Here is a 19832-nt window from a genome sequence, read left to right on the forward strand (position 1 = left end):
ATACTAAGATTTGTGTTCTATAGCTTGAAACCAGTTGGGAGACAGTTCTAAAAGAGAAGCTTCAAGTATTTATTTTTTTATTATTTTTTATTTTTTTATTTTAGCTTCAAGTATTTTTGAGGAACAATGTGTATCCTCAAAGGAAAACATCCATTAGGAGCTTTAAAGTCTAATACATTTATCTAAAAATCACTCATTGCTCATACTTAAATATCATCTGAGGAGGTTTTCATTTCTTAAATGGCCTTTGCTTTTCAAGTTGGTGATATCTTAATACTTTGAATGGTTTGAAGAAATTTATTGTCAGATAGCTTCAATATAGTATCAACAAAGAATGGCCTCATGATAGAGTCCCATCCACCAGTCCAAAAATCAGAGGGCTCATATCTGTCAAGGGAGAAGCAGACCAAAACAACCTGGATTGGGCATCATTTTTGTCTGCCCCCTACTTTTTTTTTGGGATCTACAACAGATTTTTGTCAAATTAGATGTCTCCTTAAATGGATATAACATCTGAGAAGCATGTTATCATATCTAAGACTTACAAGTACTATTTTATTTAGCTTCCATGGGTGCTTTAGGGGTTTTATAGACTTTAAAGTCCTGGTTGGGGGCGGGGTTGTGTCAGTGCTTCTAAAAGAATAGAGCTGAAGAAAGAGAGATGTTCATATCAACATTTTTGTGGACCAGGCCAGCAGACCACAGAATGAGTTTGTAACATTGCTTTCTGTTGGCTCTTAGCATTGACTTTCTCACCCCTTTTCTCCAGCAGAATAACCAAGTTCAGTGCAGTTGATTCATTCTTCCCAAGTAATCTGTAGTAAAGACCTGCCAGATCCAGGGGGGGAGGGGGAGATCAGAGCTGAAATCTGTGGCTTTAATTGATGTTTCATATTCCATCTGAGACAGTGAATCACTGATGTGGTTCCTTTGAATCAACATTCTTTAGTGTCACATTTTGGCAGTACAAGTGCAAAACTTCAGTGGAAATATGTGGTATGCTGACATCTTTCAGGGTCAGCCTCACTGTGATTACTGATGTTATATAATCTTGATAATGAACCTGAAGTTCAACAATGGGCAGCCTGGGAGGTGGGGCTCCTGAGCTACTTGTCAATGCCTTCTGCGGGCCATGTATTTTCTCATTAAGTATACTCTACTGGGAGGAAGTAGACTAGAATTTTTGGTGATGGTTCCTAAGGAAGCATGCTCGCCTGGGAAATAACTAAAAACGAGGAATTGGCATACCTGGGTGGCTCAGTCAGTTAAATTTCTGACTCTTGATTTCAGCTCAGGTCATGGTCTCATGGTCGTGGGATTGAGCCCTGTGTTGGGTCGTGGGATTGAGCTCCACACTGGGCATGGAGCCTGCTTAAGAGTCTCTGTCTCTCTGTAAAAAAAAAACAAAACAGCAAAATGAAAACCAAGAGGAATTCTATAACCATTTGGTAGGCTCTACATGTTAAAAGACAGTATTTCCTTCTCAGTAGCTAGGTAGAGTGCTTTTTGTATGGGACATTTACTTGTGACATAACATCATGGAATGTTCCAGCTAGATGTTTTATGGGAAGAGAGGGAGGTTGGAGAGAAGTTTAAGAAATCCGTAGTATTGAGTCAGAGCACATTCAAGAGTTTTGTTTCTTCAATGGAAAGAAATATTTAAGGATTATTTCTAGTATAATAGTGATGATCACTGACTTATCTGAATTAAATATTGGTGATTATAAAACTGCTTTGAGAAAAATTCCGTGAGATAATTGCCAAGGATTTAACCAGCAGGGCTGATTTTAACTGCAGTAGTTACCATCACCTTGCCATGAGCCGAGGGCAAAATACAAATGCTTAGAAATAAGATGTTTGCATTAAGGGTTATACAATTCAAAATGAGGAATCAGAATTTCCTTTCTATAAAAATTAATATCTTTGTGCTGCACTCAGTCTCTCTGCTTTTCCTCCTATTATTTTCCAACATGTACCTTCTACCTTTATAGGATTCCTACGCATACATTGCCTATCCCTACCTTGGCTGAGTTTAAATATGGGCTTCATCTTGTTTTTCTCTCTCTCTCTTTTTTTTAAAGATTTTATTTATTTATTCATGAGAGACAGAGAGAGGCAGAGACGTAGGCAGAGGGAGAGGCCAGCTCTCCACGGAGAGCCCGATGTGGGACTTGACCCCAGGATCCCGGGATCATGGCCTGAGCCAAAGGCAGACACTCAACCGCTGAGCCACCCAGGTGTCCCTTCATTTTGCTTTTCTAACTGAGGAACCAATGGACTTGGATGGCAAGGGGTACTTGCATCTCTCACCTTCATTCCCTTCCCTTCCCTTCCCTTCCCTTCCCTTCCCTTCCCTTCCCTTCCCTTCCCTCCCCTCCCCTCCCCTCCCCTCCCCTCCCCTCCCCTCCCCTCCCTTCCCCTCCCCTCTCTTCTTTCTTTTTTTAATTAGAGAGGGAGCCAGGGGAGGGGCAGAGGGAGAGGGAGAGAGAGAATCTTAAGCAGGCTCCACACCCAGCATAGAGATCGATACAGAGCTCGTTCTCATGACCTTGAGATTATGACCTGAGCTGAAATCAAGAGTTGGATGCATAACCTACTGAGCCACCTGTGTGGCCCCAAGCTTTTCTTAATGGAAGTACTGTCTGGCCTTTGGGGGTTCAGGTCTAGTGTCCCCATGTCTCACTGAAACTGCCTCAGGTACTCCAACCCACCCCTCCTTTCTCTGAGCTCATTTGCATGTCAAGTGACTACCACATTGTTCAGTATTTAATTATTTCCTACCTGGTGGCTTTTCTCCTAAACTAGACTATAAGCTCTACAGGCTGTGAGTTCATTCTATGCTTTATAAATTTTATAATACCTAGTACAAAGTGAACAAATGGATCTTCAGTAAATACTTGGTCATTAGTTGATCAAAACCAGTGTGATTCCTGCCACCACCCCTGCCCCCAATTATAGCAGCAACTTAAGTTCTTGTGCATTAAATAGCTGTGGCAACACAGAATACTTTTATGTTTCCATCATCATCTATTCAAGAGGCAAATTCTAGTAAAGGAACACTGCATGTCTAGTAAACCTTGTTTCTTAAGGGGGAACTTGCATATCACTCAACTTGCTGAGTAATCTTGGATTTGGCTTCTCTGATCTGTCATTTCCTTGTCTGTGAAAATGAGAAGTCATGTCTTTGGCTGTTTGCCTCTTGCAGTTTCACTGGGAAAGCGAGCATGTCTGCATTGCGAGCTGGTATTTATCAGCTGTGGCTTCTAGAATGATAGAGGTGCTTCTGTAGTCTGCTTTATGATTCACTGCTCAGGAAGGAACCTGGGAAGACCTGCCATAGCTAACTTTAACAGTTCCTATTTTTTATTTCTTAGTAGGTTGTGAATAGATTTTGTTTGCTAAAACTGCTTCCTAGTGTGGGTCCAAAGACAGTTCACAGTTTTGCTTCTTGCTGTTAATTTATTTCCAGAGTAGAAGATTCAGGGGAACTCCGTGTTTACCTTGCAGAGTTTGACCTGACCTAGATGGTAGCAACTTAGTTTTGTAGAGAAACCTTTTTTATGCGTTGAAGGGAAGGGTTTGACATATCTGCTGGGTGGAATGGAATGAGTTTTCCATTCTGATGGCAGGAACCTAAAACAGGTCTGCCCATCTTTGCAGATGGTGATAAATGATGATAGTGCTTGGATCAGGCTCAAGGCATTCTTGGAATTTGTTGCATTGATGGGATATTGACGTTGCCCTTTTTTTTTTTTTTTTTTTAATAGAGAATTGCCCAGATCAAAACCCACGTCTCAGGAACTGGGATCCAGGACAAGATTCTGCAAAGCAAGTTGTTATCAAGGAGGGAGATATGTTCCGTCTGACCTCAGATGCCACGGTGAATTCTGTAGTCATTCAGGATGGAGGTGAGGACTGGTCCCTGCCTATGGGAGCTGCAAAGGTGCTCCTTCCTATAGGGGGCATGAGAAGTTCCTAAGGTAGAACCATAGAATTCAAGAGCTAAGAAGAGGTCCTTAGAAATCACTCCAGTCAAGACCTTTGATTGATAGGAAAGGAAGCAGTTCCAGAAGGTGATCTCTCATAGCCCCATCTTTGTTATAGCTACGGAGAGTGATGAGAGAATTAATCTGCATTAACATATGTAAAAATGATCTACAGGCTCTTAGATATTTTTCTAAAAATAAGTTAGTCGTAAGGTGAATGGGTTGAAATTTATGCTTTTGGGCATTTCTAGCGTGTTGAGACATGACCTCTCCATTTCTACCTCTACTGTGTTTTGAAAACAGGCTTAATTTTCTAAGCAGACTCTAATAAATTTTTCTCCCCAACTTAATCGCAGAAGAGTTTTTTCTACTCCTCCTCTCCCCCCAGGGTAAACCATTTCTCTACATCCCAGAGAGATGTTATAGAAGTTGGCTGATACTAGTATTGTTCCTTGCAGGATTGCTTGTTTTTGGGGATGATAAAGATGGATCCAGAAATATTACTTTGAGGACTCGTTACATCCTGATCAAGGATGGTGGGGCGCTTCATATTGGAGCAGAAAAATGTCGCTATAAATCCAAAGCGACAATTGCCTTGTATGGCAAGTCAGATGAAGGTGAAAGTATGCCAACATTTGGCAAAAAATTTATTGGCGTGGAAGCTGGTGGGACACTGGAGATACACGGGGCACAGAAGCTTGCGTGGACGTCGTTGGCGAGAACTCTGCCTTCCTCAGGCTTGACCTTCGGGTCCTATGCCTTCGAGAAAGACTTTTCTAGGGGCCTCAACGTGAGGATCATTGACCAAGACACAGCCAAAATTTTGGAAAGTGTGAGGTTTGATACCCATGAATACCACAATGAGAGTAGACGGCTTCAGGAATTTCTGAGAATACAGGATCCGGGCCGGATTGTTGCCATAGCCGTTGGAGATTCGGCAGCCAAGAGCCTCCTACAGGGAACCATACAAATGATCCAGGACCGGCTGGGAAGTAAGCTGATCCAAGGACTGGGCTACAGGTGGGCATACCTTTTACTTTCCTTCCCAGCAACGTGTCAGAGTCTGTGTCTGTGTGACGGGAGAAGGGGTGGCAGAAAGGGACACCCTGCCCCGCAGCCTGGCTTTGGGTGTCACAAAGGCCCCTACTGTTTGGAAGTCTGGTTGCTTCTTGCTTTGAAACGGGGCTGGAAGACAAGATGCTGGTTACAAAAGCTCTTCTCTTGGGACACCTGGGTGGCTCAGTGGTTGAGCATCTGCCTTCGGCTCAGGGTGTGATCCTGGGGTCCTGGTATCGAGTCCCACATCAGGTTTCCTGCAGGGAGCCTGCTTCTCCCTCTGCCTGTGTCTATGAAGTGTCTATGAAGTGTCTGTCTATGAAGCACTTTGTGAACTGTGGCATCAGGCTTTGAAAAGCAAAGAACAGAAGTGTACGGAGAAGCCGTCGGACAGTTTGAGGGTGGTTTACTTCCTTCTTTCATTACCTTTTGCAAACCGTAGGAAGCTCCAGCTAACTGATGGTGTGCTGAGGTGTCAAAAGTGCCTGAAAAGCCTGAAGGGGTGGCATGTGCACAGTTTTCTCTTCCTTTTATTTGGAGCTCTACGCATGCCGATTTGAATCTGCTTGTGTGATTGGCGCAGGTATCTGGAGGCCTGGCCTAGGTGAGGAAAGCCCCGAAATAGAGGGCTGGGCAGCTCCTGCACACACTGGGCGACCTTGCTGCTGCTGCTGGCAGCTCGTGTGCCCTCCACTGGCTGACCAGGATTTCCTCATCCAGCCCTGAGGCTGGGGGAAGTAGCTGGCTCAACATGTAATTCAGAAAACAGAAGTTTTAATTCTGCTCGGTGTTCTTAGCAAAGCCAGGGAATGTCTGCTATGAAAAGTGAGAGGACTTTCCAACACTAAGTGCTCAAGTGGTCGAGTTATTTTTTTCCTTGGATGGTTGATTGATCCAGTTGTTATTTTCCTTTGGCTGTTGGGGTGGAATGTGACCTGCAGAAATTCTAGAGAAAGTTAAGAAGACAAAATTAATGAAGAAAAGTGTGTGTAATTTTTTTTTAAAATGCCTTTTCTTCACCCCAGGGATATTGAGGAGATGCTGCGCACTGGGTTTGCATAGGTGCTTGGATGAAAGCCATTATTTAATCCAGGGGATAGTGTGGATAGTGTGGATAGTGTGGATAGTGTGGATAGTGTGGTCTTGTCTTGTCTTCTCTTCTCTTCTCTTCTCTTCTCTTCTCTTCTCTTCTCTTCTCTTCTCTTCTCTTCTCTTCTCTTCTCCTCTCTTCTCCTCTCCTCTCCTCTCCTCTCCTCTCCTCTCCTCTCCTCTCCTCTCCTCTCCTCTCCTCTCCTCTCCTCTCCTCAACTCAGGACCACAGATCATGCTCTTCCAACTGAGCCAGCTCGGTGCCCCCCTAATCCCATGGATAAACACACTTAAATAGACAGGAGCATACAGAGAGACACTTGCTTCCAGGCTGTAACGGGAGTGCAAATAGAAGGAACCCCCAGATCCACCTGGGGAGTCTGTGGAGGCTTCCCATAGGTGAGAAACCCGACGGCAGTTTGGTAACATGCTCTGTAGGCAGTTGGGAGATGGAGAGCTTTCTAGACAGGGAATAAATAGCAGGTGCCAAACCTCGGAACTGGGTTTAAAAAAAATTATGATTAATTATCATACACATGCAGGAAAGTGCTAAAAACTAGAATGCAGGGTTTAATGACTTCCCACAACCTGATACCTGGACTGCCACCACCCAGGTCTAGATAGAATATCACTAGTGGTCCGGGAGCCCCTTGCGGTCCCTTCTGTTTCACTGATCACTCCTGCTCACCGAAGATAACCCTTCACCGGAATTTGTGGAGAACAGGGGAGTTTCCGTTGGCCTGTAATTGGACTTCGTACAAATGCAAGCATGCATCATATGTTGCATCTGGCTTCTTTGCTCAGCGCTGCGTTAACTGAGTGTTGGGTGTGTTGATGCATGCAGCGCTGGCTCGTTCTCCTTGCTGTTCATTTTCTGCTGTCTGACTACCACACTGTGTTCACTGCTGGACGTCTTTTCCAGTTTGGACCTCTGTTATAAAAAGGGCTTCTCCAAATGTTCTTTTATCCATCGCTTGAAACCCATGTGTACATAGGTCTGTCTTTATAGAGTTAGGAATGGAAGCACGATCTTCTCAAGGTTAGATGGCCACTTTGGCTCATTATCCAGTAATGCCAGGATGACCACTTTTGTCTCTTTACTCCATTATTTTTCTGCCTTTGTGCGATCATTAGCCAGGACATTTTGTCTGACTCTTTTTGGTTCCTTTCCCTACTGGTTTCTAAATTCCCTTTAAAATGGTGCTGCTGATTTGACAGAGGAATTTGAGTTGTGATCCTTTGCCAGTGTTCCATTGCTTTGACATTATCTCCAGTGTACATAAACACACGCCTTTGAAGATAATGTTCTGGTGCGTTGAAATTTTCCTCAAGTGGAGGAGGGAAGTAGGAGTGTTTTGGAGATAATGTCAGGAGAATAGAACATTGTTTTATAGTTGCTGAGGCAGCTCTGGTAAATAAAGGAAGCCTCTGATATTTCTTCTCCTTTCCTCTCACATAGGAGATAATAAATTGAGACATTTGGCATTTGATTCTTTGTGCTATCAAGGAATATAAATAGAGCTGTAAAGCATAGTCAGCTGAAAAGTAGCTAATCCACATAGGGCAGGTGTGGAATTTATAAGGATATAGGCACGCTTTGGTTAACTTTTATCTGTGAATATCCAGCCACCATCTGTCTGGCATAGATTACATTTGGTGGGTATATACATATGTGTGTGTGTATGTGTTTGTGTATGCCACCACATACCCCCATCCACTCCCCCCGAGTAAGAAATTCACATTTTTCCCCCCATGTTTTAGACCAGGGATCTTTTTTTTTTTCTTTTTTTAAGACCAGGAATTTTTTTTTTTTTAAAGATTTTATTTATTTATTCATGAGAGACACAGAGAGAGAGGCAGAGACATAGGCAGAGGGAGAAGTAGGCTCCATGCAGGGAACCTGATATGAGACTCAGTCCAGGGTCTCCAGGATCACGCCCCGGGCCAAAGGCAGGCGCTAAACCGCTGAGCCACCCAGGGATCCCAAGACCAGGAATCTTAAGGCAAATTTTTTTTTGGCTTTTTGTCTTTGTTCTCTTTTTATTTTGGCCACAAGTTTCAGCAAGTCCCAGGAATGTTTATTACAGAAATAAAATGAAATTAAAGGGCATTTTCAAACACAGCCTCTTTCAACAAATTGATATATGGCATGTAAAATTTTTAATCTTTTAGATAGTGATTATACAACTTTAAGATTAAGATACCAGTAATTCAATAGTTCTCAACTTTACCCTGCTAAGATTTTTTAAAAATCCCTGGCCCAGGGCCCCCTAAATATTTTTACAGAAGAATCTCTGAAGGATAGGACTCCGGGCATTTGATGTGTAGTTAGGGTTGATGACTACCGCTCTAACCTCTGACTTCTAACTCAGGGGTTCTCGGTGTGTGGTCCTCAGACCAGCAGCATCAGCATCACTGGGGTGTTTGTTGGAAATGCATATCATCTGGCCCCACCTCAAGAAATCAGAGGGTGGGGCCCAGCAATCTGCTTTGACAAGCCCTTGAAGTGTTCTAATGCACACTGAAGTGTGAGAACCACTCTCTAACTCAGCGGTTCCAAGTGTGGCTGCCCATTCAAGTCTTTGAAAATACACCAATGCCTGCCCCACCTGGAGAGGTGGTGATGACATCAGTCTGGGCTGGGTCTGAGTACGCATGGCTTCCTAAGGCTCCCTGGGTCGTTCTGTTATGCAGCCAGATTTGAGAACATTGCTGATATTTCCAAAGAGAGGATATTCTTTTTCTTTTTTCTCTTTTCAAAAGTTTTTATTTAAATTTGCGTTTGATATACAGTGTAATGTTAGTTTCAGGTGTACGGTATAGTGATTCAACAGCTCCCTACGTCCCCTGGTGCTCATCACCACATGTGCCCTCCTGAATCCCCATCACCTGTTTCATCCATCTCGCCCCCTCCACCCACCCCCCTGCCCCCCAGTCTTCTCCCCTTTGGTAACTGTCAGTTTGTTCTCTATAGTTGAGAGTTTCTTGTGAGGGCACCTGGGTGGCTCAGTCAGTCAAGTGTCTGCCTTAAGCTCAGGTCATGGTTCCTGGGATGGAGCAGCATGTCCGGCATGTCAGGCTTCCTGCTCAGCAGGGAGCCTGCATCTCCCTCTCCATCTTTCCCCCTGTTTGTGCTCCCTCTCTCTCAAATAAATAAAATACAATTTAAAAAAAGGGTCTCTTATGGTTTGCTTCTTTTTCCCCCTTCCCTTATGTTTATCTGTTTTGTTTCTTTTTATTTTTTAAAGGTTTTATTTATTATTGTAGAGAGAGTAAGAGAGAGAGAGGGAGCATAAGCAGGGGGAGGGGCAGAGGGAGAATCAGACTTCCCACTGAGCAGGGAGCCCAATATTGGGCTATATCCCAGGACCCTGGGATTATGAACTGAGCCAAAGGCAGATGCTTAACCAGCTGAGCCACCCAGGCGCTCCCATCTGTTTTGTTTCTTAAATTCCACATGTGAATGAAATCCTATGGTAGTTGTTTTTCTCTGACTTATTTTGCTTAGCATAATGTTCTCTAGGTCCATCCGTGTCTTTGCAAATGACAAGATTTCATTTTTTTGTGGCTGAGTAATATTCCATTGTATATACACACCACATCTTTATCCATTTGTCGATGGACACTTGGTATGTTTCCATAATTTGGCTATTGTAGATAATACTGCTGTAAACATTGGGGTGCGTGCAATACTCATTTTAAAAGAAGGGAAATAAATGGGTTTATGGCCAGAATGATAGGTGAATAAAATGGGTGTGTATTGAGGAAGGAAGACAGTGATTCATTTTAGTCCCAGTCATCTGTGTTTCACCTGTTACAGAGCTAGACAAACAAGGATTTCAAATCCATGTGCATTTCCTTCTGTGACGTCAGTTACTTTAGTCAAGATTTGGACTTACAACCTCAGGGAAAAAGATAGAGGGATTGATAAAAATGAAATAGAAGAATTGAAGCACTTGACATAATATCTGTGTCAAGGTTTTGGGTTGATGGGATGCCTGGGTGTCTCGGTTAAACATCTGCCTTTGGCTCAGGTCACGATCCCAGGGTCCTGGGATTGAGCTCCGACTTGGGCTTTTTTTGGATTCTCCCTCTGCCCCTCCCCTTTCTCACGCTTTTCCCCTCTCTCTCTCCTTCTTTCAAATAAATAAATAAAAATCTTAAAATAAAAAGGAGTGTATGGGTGGCTCAGTGCTTTAGCATCTGTCTTTGGCTCAGGACGTGATCATGGGGTCTTGGGATCGAGTCCTGTGTCAGGCTCCCCAGAGGGAGCCTGCTTCTCCCTCTGCCTGTGTCTCTGCCTCTCTCTGTGTCTCTCATGAATAAATAAATAAAATCTTTTGAAAAAAATAATAAAAAAGTAAAAGAATCTGGGTTGGTACCATGACAAATAAGGCATGTGCTCTTTTTCCTTCTAGGCAAGCGTGGGCTTTGGTTGGTGTCATTGATGGTGGGAGTACCTCTTGCAATGAATCTGTGAGAAACTATGAAAATCATAGCAGTGGAGGGAAGGCTCTTGCCCAAAGAGAATTTCATACTGTGGATGGTCAGAAGTTCACTGTGACAGCTTACAGTGAGTGGATTGAAGGTAAGCAAGTGTGGTTTAGACCCTTGTAAGACATTGGTAAGTACTGTGAAAGACTGGTTCTTTTTTAGGTGGTGGTGTAGTCAGAGGACAGTCTGATTAGATTTCTCAGCTGGTTGAAGACAAAACCTGCGGTTTGCCTCCTCTGATCCTGTAGACTCCAAGAGTTCTTATTGGATTGGAGAATGCTCTGTTCTAGTTCGGTTACTCCCGACTGGACTTTGTTCTCGATTCTTGAGTCATAAAGTATGGTTAAGTGTTAGAAATGGATTTGTTTCCTGGAGTTGGAACCAGTTGAAGCAATCTAGATGTGGTGGGGTGAGCTGCCTTTGGTTATGCTCTGTGACTGTGAACATAGTTTTGAACTTTGGATCCTCTCCTTAGGTAGACCTGCTAGCAAATAGTACTTTTGCACACATGCTGTACAAACCAACCTCTCATTTTCTTAGCAGGTTTTCTTTGATTATCCAGCTAATGACATTTATCTTACAGACGAATTGGAAAACACGGAAAAGTACAAAGTAAAAACTAATCCTTAACCCTATCATCCAGAGATAGTTTTTTTTTTTTAAAGATTTTATTTATTTATTCATGAGAGACACAGAGAGAGAGAGAGAGAGAGAGAGAGACAGAGACACAGGCAGAGGGAGAAGCAGGCTCCACGCAGGATGCTTGATGTGGGACTCGATCCTGGGGCTCCAGGATCATGCCCTGGGCTGAAGGCAGGTGCTAAACCACTGAGCCACCCAGCCGTCCCAAGATAGTTTTTTTTTTTTCCGTGCAAATAATCTAGTCGTTTGTATCTTACATATAAGAATTCCCCTGGTGTTCATTTTTGTTTTAATCTATTTCCCTCTCTTTAGATAATGTTTCATATAGTTACCTTATATCTTTACATTTTCTTCAGCTGAATTTTTGTTCTCATTCACTTTTCAGAAGAAATATCATTTATTCAAATAGTGCCTAGTACTGGGTATTTGGGGTACCTCTGGCTTGTTTCTTTCAGGATATTTACTTACCTCCTTTGCTGTCAGACTTTTTTTTTTGGTGCCAGCTATGGATTGGTGGCCTCCTGTCTGTGCTTGCCTACCGCCTTTTCCTTTGCAACCAAATAGTATACCAAAATTGCTGTGAAATGAGTAATTGAGAAGTGCTTTATTACCCAGAAAGGTTGATCAGGGCTCATACCTCTGTTTTGAGCAGCAAGGTAGCAGTATGGTCACAAGATGGATTTCTGGAGACAGAGTGCCGGAATGTGTAGCCCAGCTCTTCCACTTACTGTGTGATGGTGATTTTAACTTCCTAGCCCTCAGTTTCCTTATCTGAAAAATGGGGATGATGAGAGGAACTACCACTTAGGGCTGTTGTGGGTATCTGATGTGAAGAATATGAAGTTTTTAGCACAGCGTGCGTTGGAAGCACGTGGTATCAGTGATTTTAACAGTGATCGAACATGACTTGGGTTATAATGGTGTATTTTGTACCATTGTAATTAGAGAAAGTCTTCTGCTTTAAAATAAACAGGTAAATAGAGTTCCTCGTATGTAACAGAGACTTTCATATGTTGCTTCTAAGCAGCCTTCTGGGTTTGGGGTGAGTTGATGGTACATCTGTGGATGGGGAAGCTCAGGTTTCTGCCTCCAAGATCACTTCTTTCCTCCCCATCATGGTTGCCTCTGGCCAAAAGCACAGGTGGATGAGAAACATTTCTTAGCAAGAATTTGGTCCTGCATGAAGAGTTTAGTGGAATTGCTTCCAGTAAGGGTTCATGCAGAGGATAATTACTGACAAACCTCAAGCCAACATTTCCTCTGTGGAAAATTTTGTTTTTCATTTCCACATAACCAGTGACTACTCATTTCTGGAAGAGGGTACATTCTAGCTATCGTAGGATACTGAGTCCCGTGTTCTCAATGACTCTTACTTTTTGGAAGAGGTGGAAATTCTCTCCAGGAAGCAAGGAGGGTGAGCTTATTTCCTTTCATATTTCCAATTTGCTGGTGTTAATGGGAGGAAATCTTAGGCAGGATTTTCTTCTGAAGCTAGGAAAAGGTGAGGAATTATTGAATAATACAGGTTGTCCCCATCTAACCTTCTGACTTCTTTTTTAACCAGAAACAAATTCTAATGTTCTTTGAAGTTGAACCTGTTTTATCTAGCAGTCCTCTTCTTTAAAAAGCATTTTTTGAAAAATTATCTGTGTGTGTGTGGGTGCCTGGGTGGCTCAGTCAGGGAAGTGTCTCTGCCTTCAGCTCAGGTCATAATCTCAGGGTCCTGGGATCGGGTCCTGCATCAGGCTCCCTCCTTAGCAAAGAGTCTACTTGTCCCTCTCTCTCTGCCACTCCCCTTACTTGTGTTTTCTCTCAGTGTGTGTCAAATAAATAAATAAAATCTTAAAAAAAAAAGAAGAAAGAAAAAAAAATTCTCTGAAAAAATTATTTTTTAGATTTTATATATATGTGTGTGTGTGTGTGTGTATATATATATATATATATATATATTTTTTTTTTTTTTTTTTTAATTTGGAAATTTGGGCAGTGATTGTCATGGCTGCTAAAGTTCTTGGTTAGCTTTGTGCTTAACCTGCCTGTTCTGATTCTTGGGAAGGCCGAAAAAACAAAATGAGGAAACTGGGCTCTGGAGTTAAATTAGCATTCCATTGTGGGGTCTGCTATTTCCAGCGGTTTTTTTGCTGGAAGAAGTTCTTGCAGCACTCCCTGACTTCTGGTTTCTTCATGTCTATGTGCACAATGGTTTCTGTCTCTCAAAGCTGTTTTGATGAAAAGTTATTGATTATGAGTGTGAACTTCCAGCAACTATTAGTGGTAGTTGTTAGAGTAATCATTATTAGTATTATTGTTTAGACCAGATCCCATCATAGGCTTTAGTATCTGGATGCAAGAAACATATAAAAAAAGAAAGCTACTTTACTTTTTTTTTTTTTTTTTTTGGGTCCTTTGTGAAAACAACTGCATGATAGGTCGGCAACTCAAGGAACAGAATCCAAGACTTGCCCAGGCTAGGTTTTTAAAATCAGGAGAGTCAGCTCAGGATTGTAAGGATATCTGTAGTATTCCTTATGCCTTGCCTGAATTTCTCTCTTTTTGGTTTCCCTCACTTGAGGAAATGTGTCTCTTCCCTCCTGCCATTGACCCTTAGTGTCAGTATCTTTTTTTTTTTTTTTTAAGATTTTATTTATTTATTCATGAGAGACCCACAGAGGCAGAGACACAGGCAGAGGGAGAAGCAGGTTCCCTGTGTGGAGCCCAACGTGGGACTCAGTCCCAGGACCCCGGGATCACGCCCTGAGCCAAAGGCAGAGGCTCAACCACTGAGCCACCCAGGTGCCCCCCTAAGTGTCAATATATCTTAAAGCAACCCCCGAGTAGTGTGCCGGTTAATTGGAAGGATGGTTGTAAGCACTGGTACCTTTGGAATGCGATGTTTCTCCTTTACCCTCCTCTGAAGTGGCTTCCATCTGCATATGCATCTTCCATATACATTTGCATTAAGTCAGCTTTTGGTTTATGACAGATTATATCACGGATGTTTTAGAAGCAGGAAATGCTTCTACTACACTTGGTTGCACATAAAAGAGTAAGTGAAGGAGATGTTGGATCAACGTTTCAGGTTTCGTCTGCCTAATTGGGAACCTGGTTTGAGTTTCAAAAGGAGGCATTAGGAGAGATCAGTGATTAGTGGTCTCTGGGTTGCACAGACTGCAGAGTTGAAGTTATCCTTGGAGAGGAGCAGAGCTGGACAGGGACACTGTCCTGTGGCCTCTGGGTGACATTGCAGATTGTAGTGGGAATGCTCATCCCTTCAGCAGACATCTTTGAGTTTGCACAACGAAATAGAGTGAGGATGCAGGTAGAGTGCTGTGTTGCCCTTGTGACTGTACCTTTCAAGGAAGTGAGCTACTCTCCCACTGGACGGGATGAATAATACCAGAGGGAACACTAGGGTGAGAATCCTGGAGAACGAGGTTGCTCCCAGCAAGGATGTTGGGGAAGTCTTTAAAGATTTGCCTGATCTTGGGGCACCTGGATGCCTCAGTTGGTAGAGCGTGTGGCTCTTGATCTCAGGATCATGAGGTTGAGCCCCACTTTGGGTGGAGATTATTTAAATAAGTCAACTGAAAAAAACAATAGGATTTGCCTGATCTTTTTTTTTTTTTTTAATTTTTTTTTTTTTTTATTTATTTATGATAGTCACAGAGAGAGAGAGAGAGAGAGGCAGAGACACAGGCAGAGGGAGAAGCAGGCTCCATGCACCGGGAGCCCGATGTGGGATTCGATCCTGGGTCTCCAGGATCGTGCCCTGGGCCAAAGGCAGGCGCCAAACCGCTGCGCCACCCAGGGATCCCGATTTGCCTGATCTTTAAAAGATGGGGTTAGAATCTTGGTGAATTAAGAGTAGAAGGACATTGTAGCTAAAGAATAAAGCATGAACAGAGGCACAGAAAAGAGCTTGCCTTGGCAAACTTTTATTCTTAAGAGTATGTGTGTGTTAATGTTTTCTCATCCTGTTTGGATCAGATCGAAGCACTGAGTACTGAATACAGACCTATTCTGTGTTTGGCATTACTGCATTTTAGGATGGCTTGGAAGCAGGACTATAGTTTTATTTTAAAAATATTTTATTTATTTATTTGAGAGAGTGAATATGAGAGAGAGAGAGAGATCATGAGCAGGGAGAGGGACAGAGGCAGAGGGAGAACCCACTCCCCTGCTGAGCAGGGAGCCCATTGCGGGGCTCCATCCCAGGACCCCAGGATCATGACCTGAGCCCAAAGCAGATGCTTCACTGACTGAGCCACCCAGGCACCCAGTATTATGGCACTGAGTTGAAGTACAGTGAGAGATTTGGAAATTGAGAGCCTTCTTCAAAATTATAAAAGAGTTGTTGACGTGACATTTCATGTCCCGTCTGGTTAGGGGAACTTGGGGCTCTCTATCCTGGAGCTCAGGGATGTCCATGTTCATCTTCTTATCATTTGTATCTGCAGAATGACTGGCACATGGTTAACATTGTTAGAAATTTACTGGTTTGCATCTGTCTTAACTTTTGATTTGTGGGTCAGGGAGGAGGTTGATTTTAGGGGGGGAAAATGCCTACTAATGCATCATTTTCTTTCTTGCTTTTTGGTGTAGGTGTTTCTCTTTCAGGTTTCCGGGTGGAGGTGGTGGATGGAGTGAAGCTTCATCTGCTGGATGACGTTAGTAGTTGGAACCCTGGAGACCAGATTGTGGTTGCAAGCACAGACTATTCTATGTACCAAGCAGAGGAGTTCACTCTGCTCCCCTGTCCTGAGTGCAACCGCTTCCAGGTCAAAGTCAAAGGTATCAGACTTGCTTTTTGCCATTTGATTCCTAGACTATCCCCCCTCCCCTCTCCCTACCCCAAGGCCAAAGTATCATCACCATCAGCATCCTCATTATCATCTGGATATTGAAGATCTTAGCAGTGGGGTGCTTTGAACACTAGATCCCAGAGAATGTTAGATAAAGAGTAGTTAGTAAAGCAGTAGGGTTGCTGTGAATGATATGTAGCAGGCAAATCAGTGTTTTTGTGCTGTTGCTTTGTTTAAAAATACAAAATAAAAAGATATGGACTAGATGGATTTTTTTCCCCTAAGATCCTATCCAACTTGTTTCTTACTAATTTTTGCTATCAAATAATAATCCCAATTACCAACTGATTGATATTTATTTATTTATTTATTTTTTTCTGATTGATATTTAAATAGACCTCTTTCTTCTTTGTAATTAAAAAAAAAACTCATGATTTTTGAGTGCCTACTGCCTTGGCAAATATATAGATCTCACTAATATTTAAAATAGAACCAGAAAGGTATGTTTATAGACTACATTTTTATCATAATCTTGAATCATGTTTTTTGAGGGGAAGCAATATGCAGTGAGATCCATACTGTAAGGTGTGTTTAGGAAGAATGGCTGATATTTACCAGGTACTTAAACTGAGCCAGGTAATAGGCAAAGCTCGGTTGTATGTTGCCTGACTTGTGGAATTTATTATGCATTTCATTTATTACATCGTCTCCCTTCCTTCTGTACTCAAAATTATATAAAATTGATAAAAGAGTTGATAGTAACTTTCATAGCACACACTCATGGGTAATTGAGAGCTTTGTAGTTTAACGGAAAGAATTTTGGCTTTAAAAAAAAATTGGACAGTTGGCTCACTTGGCACTTTATCTCTGTGCTTCATTCAGAGTGGTACTTTTCCTTCTTGATAATATAGAGCATAAGAAGGAAACAAAACCCAAAACCACTATGTTACCATCTGGCATTAATTTTGTTTGGAAATTCCCACTCTTGTTAACAAGTCTACATGATAATGAATCTCCCATGATCTTAACTGCTTGATTTATTTGTATTTTTCCTTCCTGAGTTTATATATTAAAAACATCAGAGAAAAGCTCATTATTAAAAGTGTTTCTAGTCATCCAAAAAAGGTGGAAACTTAAAAGAATACATACTAATATGTATACTAATACTAAATAATATAGTAATATACTATACTAATACTAAAAAGTAGGAGAGAAAGAATGGTAATATTTGTACTGTTAATATTTAAATGCATATTACTTTAGCTTTGAAGTAAAAGCAACAATAACTGGATACCTCATCAACATCTACAAAACCATCCATTTTTCTGGATTCACTATGGATTTGGTTCTTCATGTGTCCTTGGGATTAGAACAAGAGCATATGGTATGGACAGGATCCAGAGAGAGAGAGAGAGAGAGAGAGAGAGAGAGAGAGGATACTTAGGTAGATTCCAGAATATTGGTGCCATTCAGGAGAGGATTAACCTCTCTGTCTCTGTGTAATTTTGACATCGAGTGAGTGGTTAGAGTAAATAATCTTTAAAATCTTTGCTTCCTTATAGTCTGTGATTCTGAGGTATTAGGAATTGGAAGCAGACGATAAATTTTGATAGTATCTTAGAGTTGCAGAATGAAAAGGACTGTCTTTGTGATATTTTTCATGTGTTCTTTTTAAAAATATTTTTGTCTCTTGCCCACATCAATCAGAAGCCCCTCAGTTCCTGCACATGGGTGAGATCATTGATGGTGTAGACATGAGAGCAGAGGTTGGAATTCTCACCCGGAATATTCTAATCCGAGGAGAAATGGAGGACTCATGCTATGCTGGAAACCAGTGCCAGTTCTTTGATTATGATACCTTTGGCGGACATGTCATGGTAGGCAAAAAGATTTAATGAGTTCCTTAGTTGCTAAATACACATTTGTGAAAACTTTCAAGTTTTGGAATGAGCTATATCTGGGTATTAAAAAGAAATCATATTTTATTTTTCTATTCAATGTCAGCGAGGAGATTTTGCATAGTTAAAAGAGTTATCTCTTCATTTAGTTGACCTCAACCTATAGTTAAACCATTTTGTCCCATGAAGAATTAAATCAGTTCATGTTGGGAAGAACCAGTTACAACCAAAGACTCTTGGTGTCCTTTCATGCAGTCTCTGAAAAGATCGATGATTCTTTTTAAAACTTCATATTATGAAAGAGTAAGCAGCAACAATATATACATCCAAAATATCTGTCAAAATATTTTTTGTATGCAGTTTTTTATTTATTTTATTTTGTATGCAGTTTTAAAACTACTGAGCAGTTACTATATGGGAAGCATTGCACTGTACTAACTGATTGGATTTTTGGCCTGCATTTTGGCTACATGTTTTTTTAAAATCAGTTTTTGTGCACTGAATAGGTTATGGTTGTTAGCAACATTTCTGTTATATTGTTTAATGAAATGTTGGTCAATGTTATTCCTTTGTTTTTAGTAGTATGATTAAAAATCCAGTGTTTAAAAATAGAATGTTTAAATTGTGGATCACAGAGACATTTATAAAAAGAGCTGAAGTAAATAATATGTGCTAATGAAAACATTGAGGGAGGATTTACACATAACTATTTATCAAACTGTGGTGGAGTTCATAGAAATAAAAGAACAAGACAAGACTGGAAATGACCAAAATATTTGAATGAACCAAAAACACTTTACATATATAGTAATCATTTCTATAGCTTTCCTGGTTACATTTCCTTTTATTACTAATTAGAGGCTATTTTTATGGCTCTTTAAAGTATTCACTTAGGTTGAGAAGCATTTGCTGGGGTGCCTCACTGGCTCAGTCAGTAGAACATGCAACTCTTGATCTCAGGGTCGTGAGTGCGAGTCTCATTGGGCATAGAGACTACTTTGGAGAAAAAAGGAAGCATTTGCTAAATTAGTAACTGGACATCCAGGAAAGCAAGGTGCCAAAGAAAAGAAATTTTTATTTTTTTTTTTAAGATTTTAATCATTTATTTGGTGGAGGGGGCAGAAGGAGAGGAAGAGGCATATTCCCCATTGAGCAGGGAGCCTGACGAGGGGCTCCCATCTCAGGACTCAGAGATCAGGACCTGAGCTGAAGGCAGATGCCTAACCGAGCCACCCAGGTGCCACAGAAAATAAATATTTTAATATATATTCTCCTTTAGACATTTTCTATTAGAACTATATACATACATACATATATATATATATCTATATCTATATATATGTGTGTGTGGGTGTGTGTGTGTGTGTATATATATATTTTTTTCTACTTGAATATTTCAGAGTGTGTTGGTTTGATTTTGGTTATCTTGTCTTATAGATAAGGAAAAACTTCACCTCCGTCCATCTTTCTTATGTGGAATTGAAACACATGGGTCAGCAGGAGCTGGGGCGGTATCCTGTTCATTTTCACCTGTGCGGAGACGTGGATTACAAGGGGGGGTACAGCCCCGCGACGTTCGTGGATGGCCTTTCTATTCATCACAGCTTCTCACGGTGCATCACCGTGCATGGGACAAATGGCCTGCTGGTACGGAGCCTCTCTGCTAGCGCATATTGTTGAGACCAATTAACTCTCCTTCGCTGTCACCACCTCTCAATGTGGTATAAGTGAGCTACTGTACTGCATCTTTCTCCATCCTTTTACTGAAAATTCTGGTGTTTTTCTCTATTCAGAGATGGTTAAAACCTGATATCCGGCTTTGCCCCTTCAGTTACGATGACAGTGTTTCTGCATGTGTCCCATGC

At 41.6% G+C, this 19832-nt stretch overlaps 1 protein-coding gene across 5 annotated transcripts in view; it reads left to right on the forward strand.

Annotated features, from left to right (window-relative positions):
- The window catches only part of CEMIP2 (cell migration inducing hyaluronidase 2), a 78740-nt gene that overhangs the window by 20078 nt on the left and 38830 nt on the right, over positions 1–19832 (forward strand). For 4 of the 5 annotated variants that reach the window (XM_072838234.1, XM_072838241.1, XM_072838251.1 and 1 more), the window contains 6 exons: positions 3768–3908; positions 4445–5006; positions 10550–10719; positions 15870–16058; positions 17777–17946; positions 19405–19614. In XM_072838234.1, coding sequence (XP_072694335.1) covers positions 3768–3908; positions 4445–5006; positions 10550–10719; positions 15870–16058; positions 17777–17946; positions 19405–19614 — 1442 coding nt within the window. Of the gene's footprint in view, positions 1–2268; positions 2294–3767; positions 3909–4444; positions 5007–10549; positions 10720–15869; positions 16059–17776; positions 17947–19404; positions 19615–19832 lie in introns of those variants that run through there. The other variant, XM_072838265.1, reaches the window with a different exon arrangement.

The sequence above is a fragment of the Canis lupus genome, chromosome 1 (assembly GCF_048164855.1).
Source record: "Canis lupus baileyi chromosome 1, mCanLup2.hap1, whole genome shotgun sequence".
Lineage (NCBI taxonomy): Eukaryota > Metazoa > Chordata > Mammalia > Carnivora > Canidae > Canis > Canis lupus.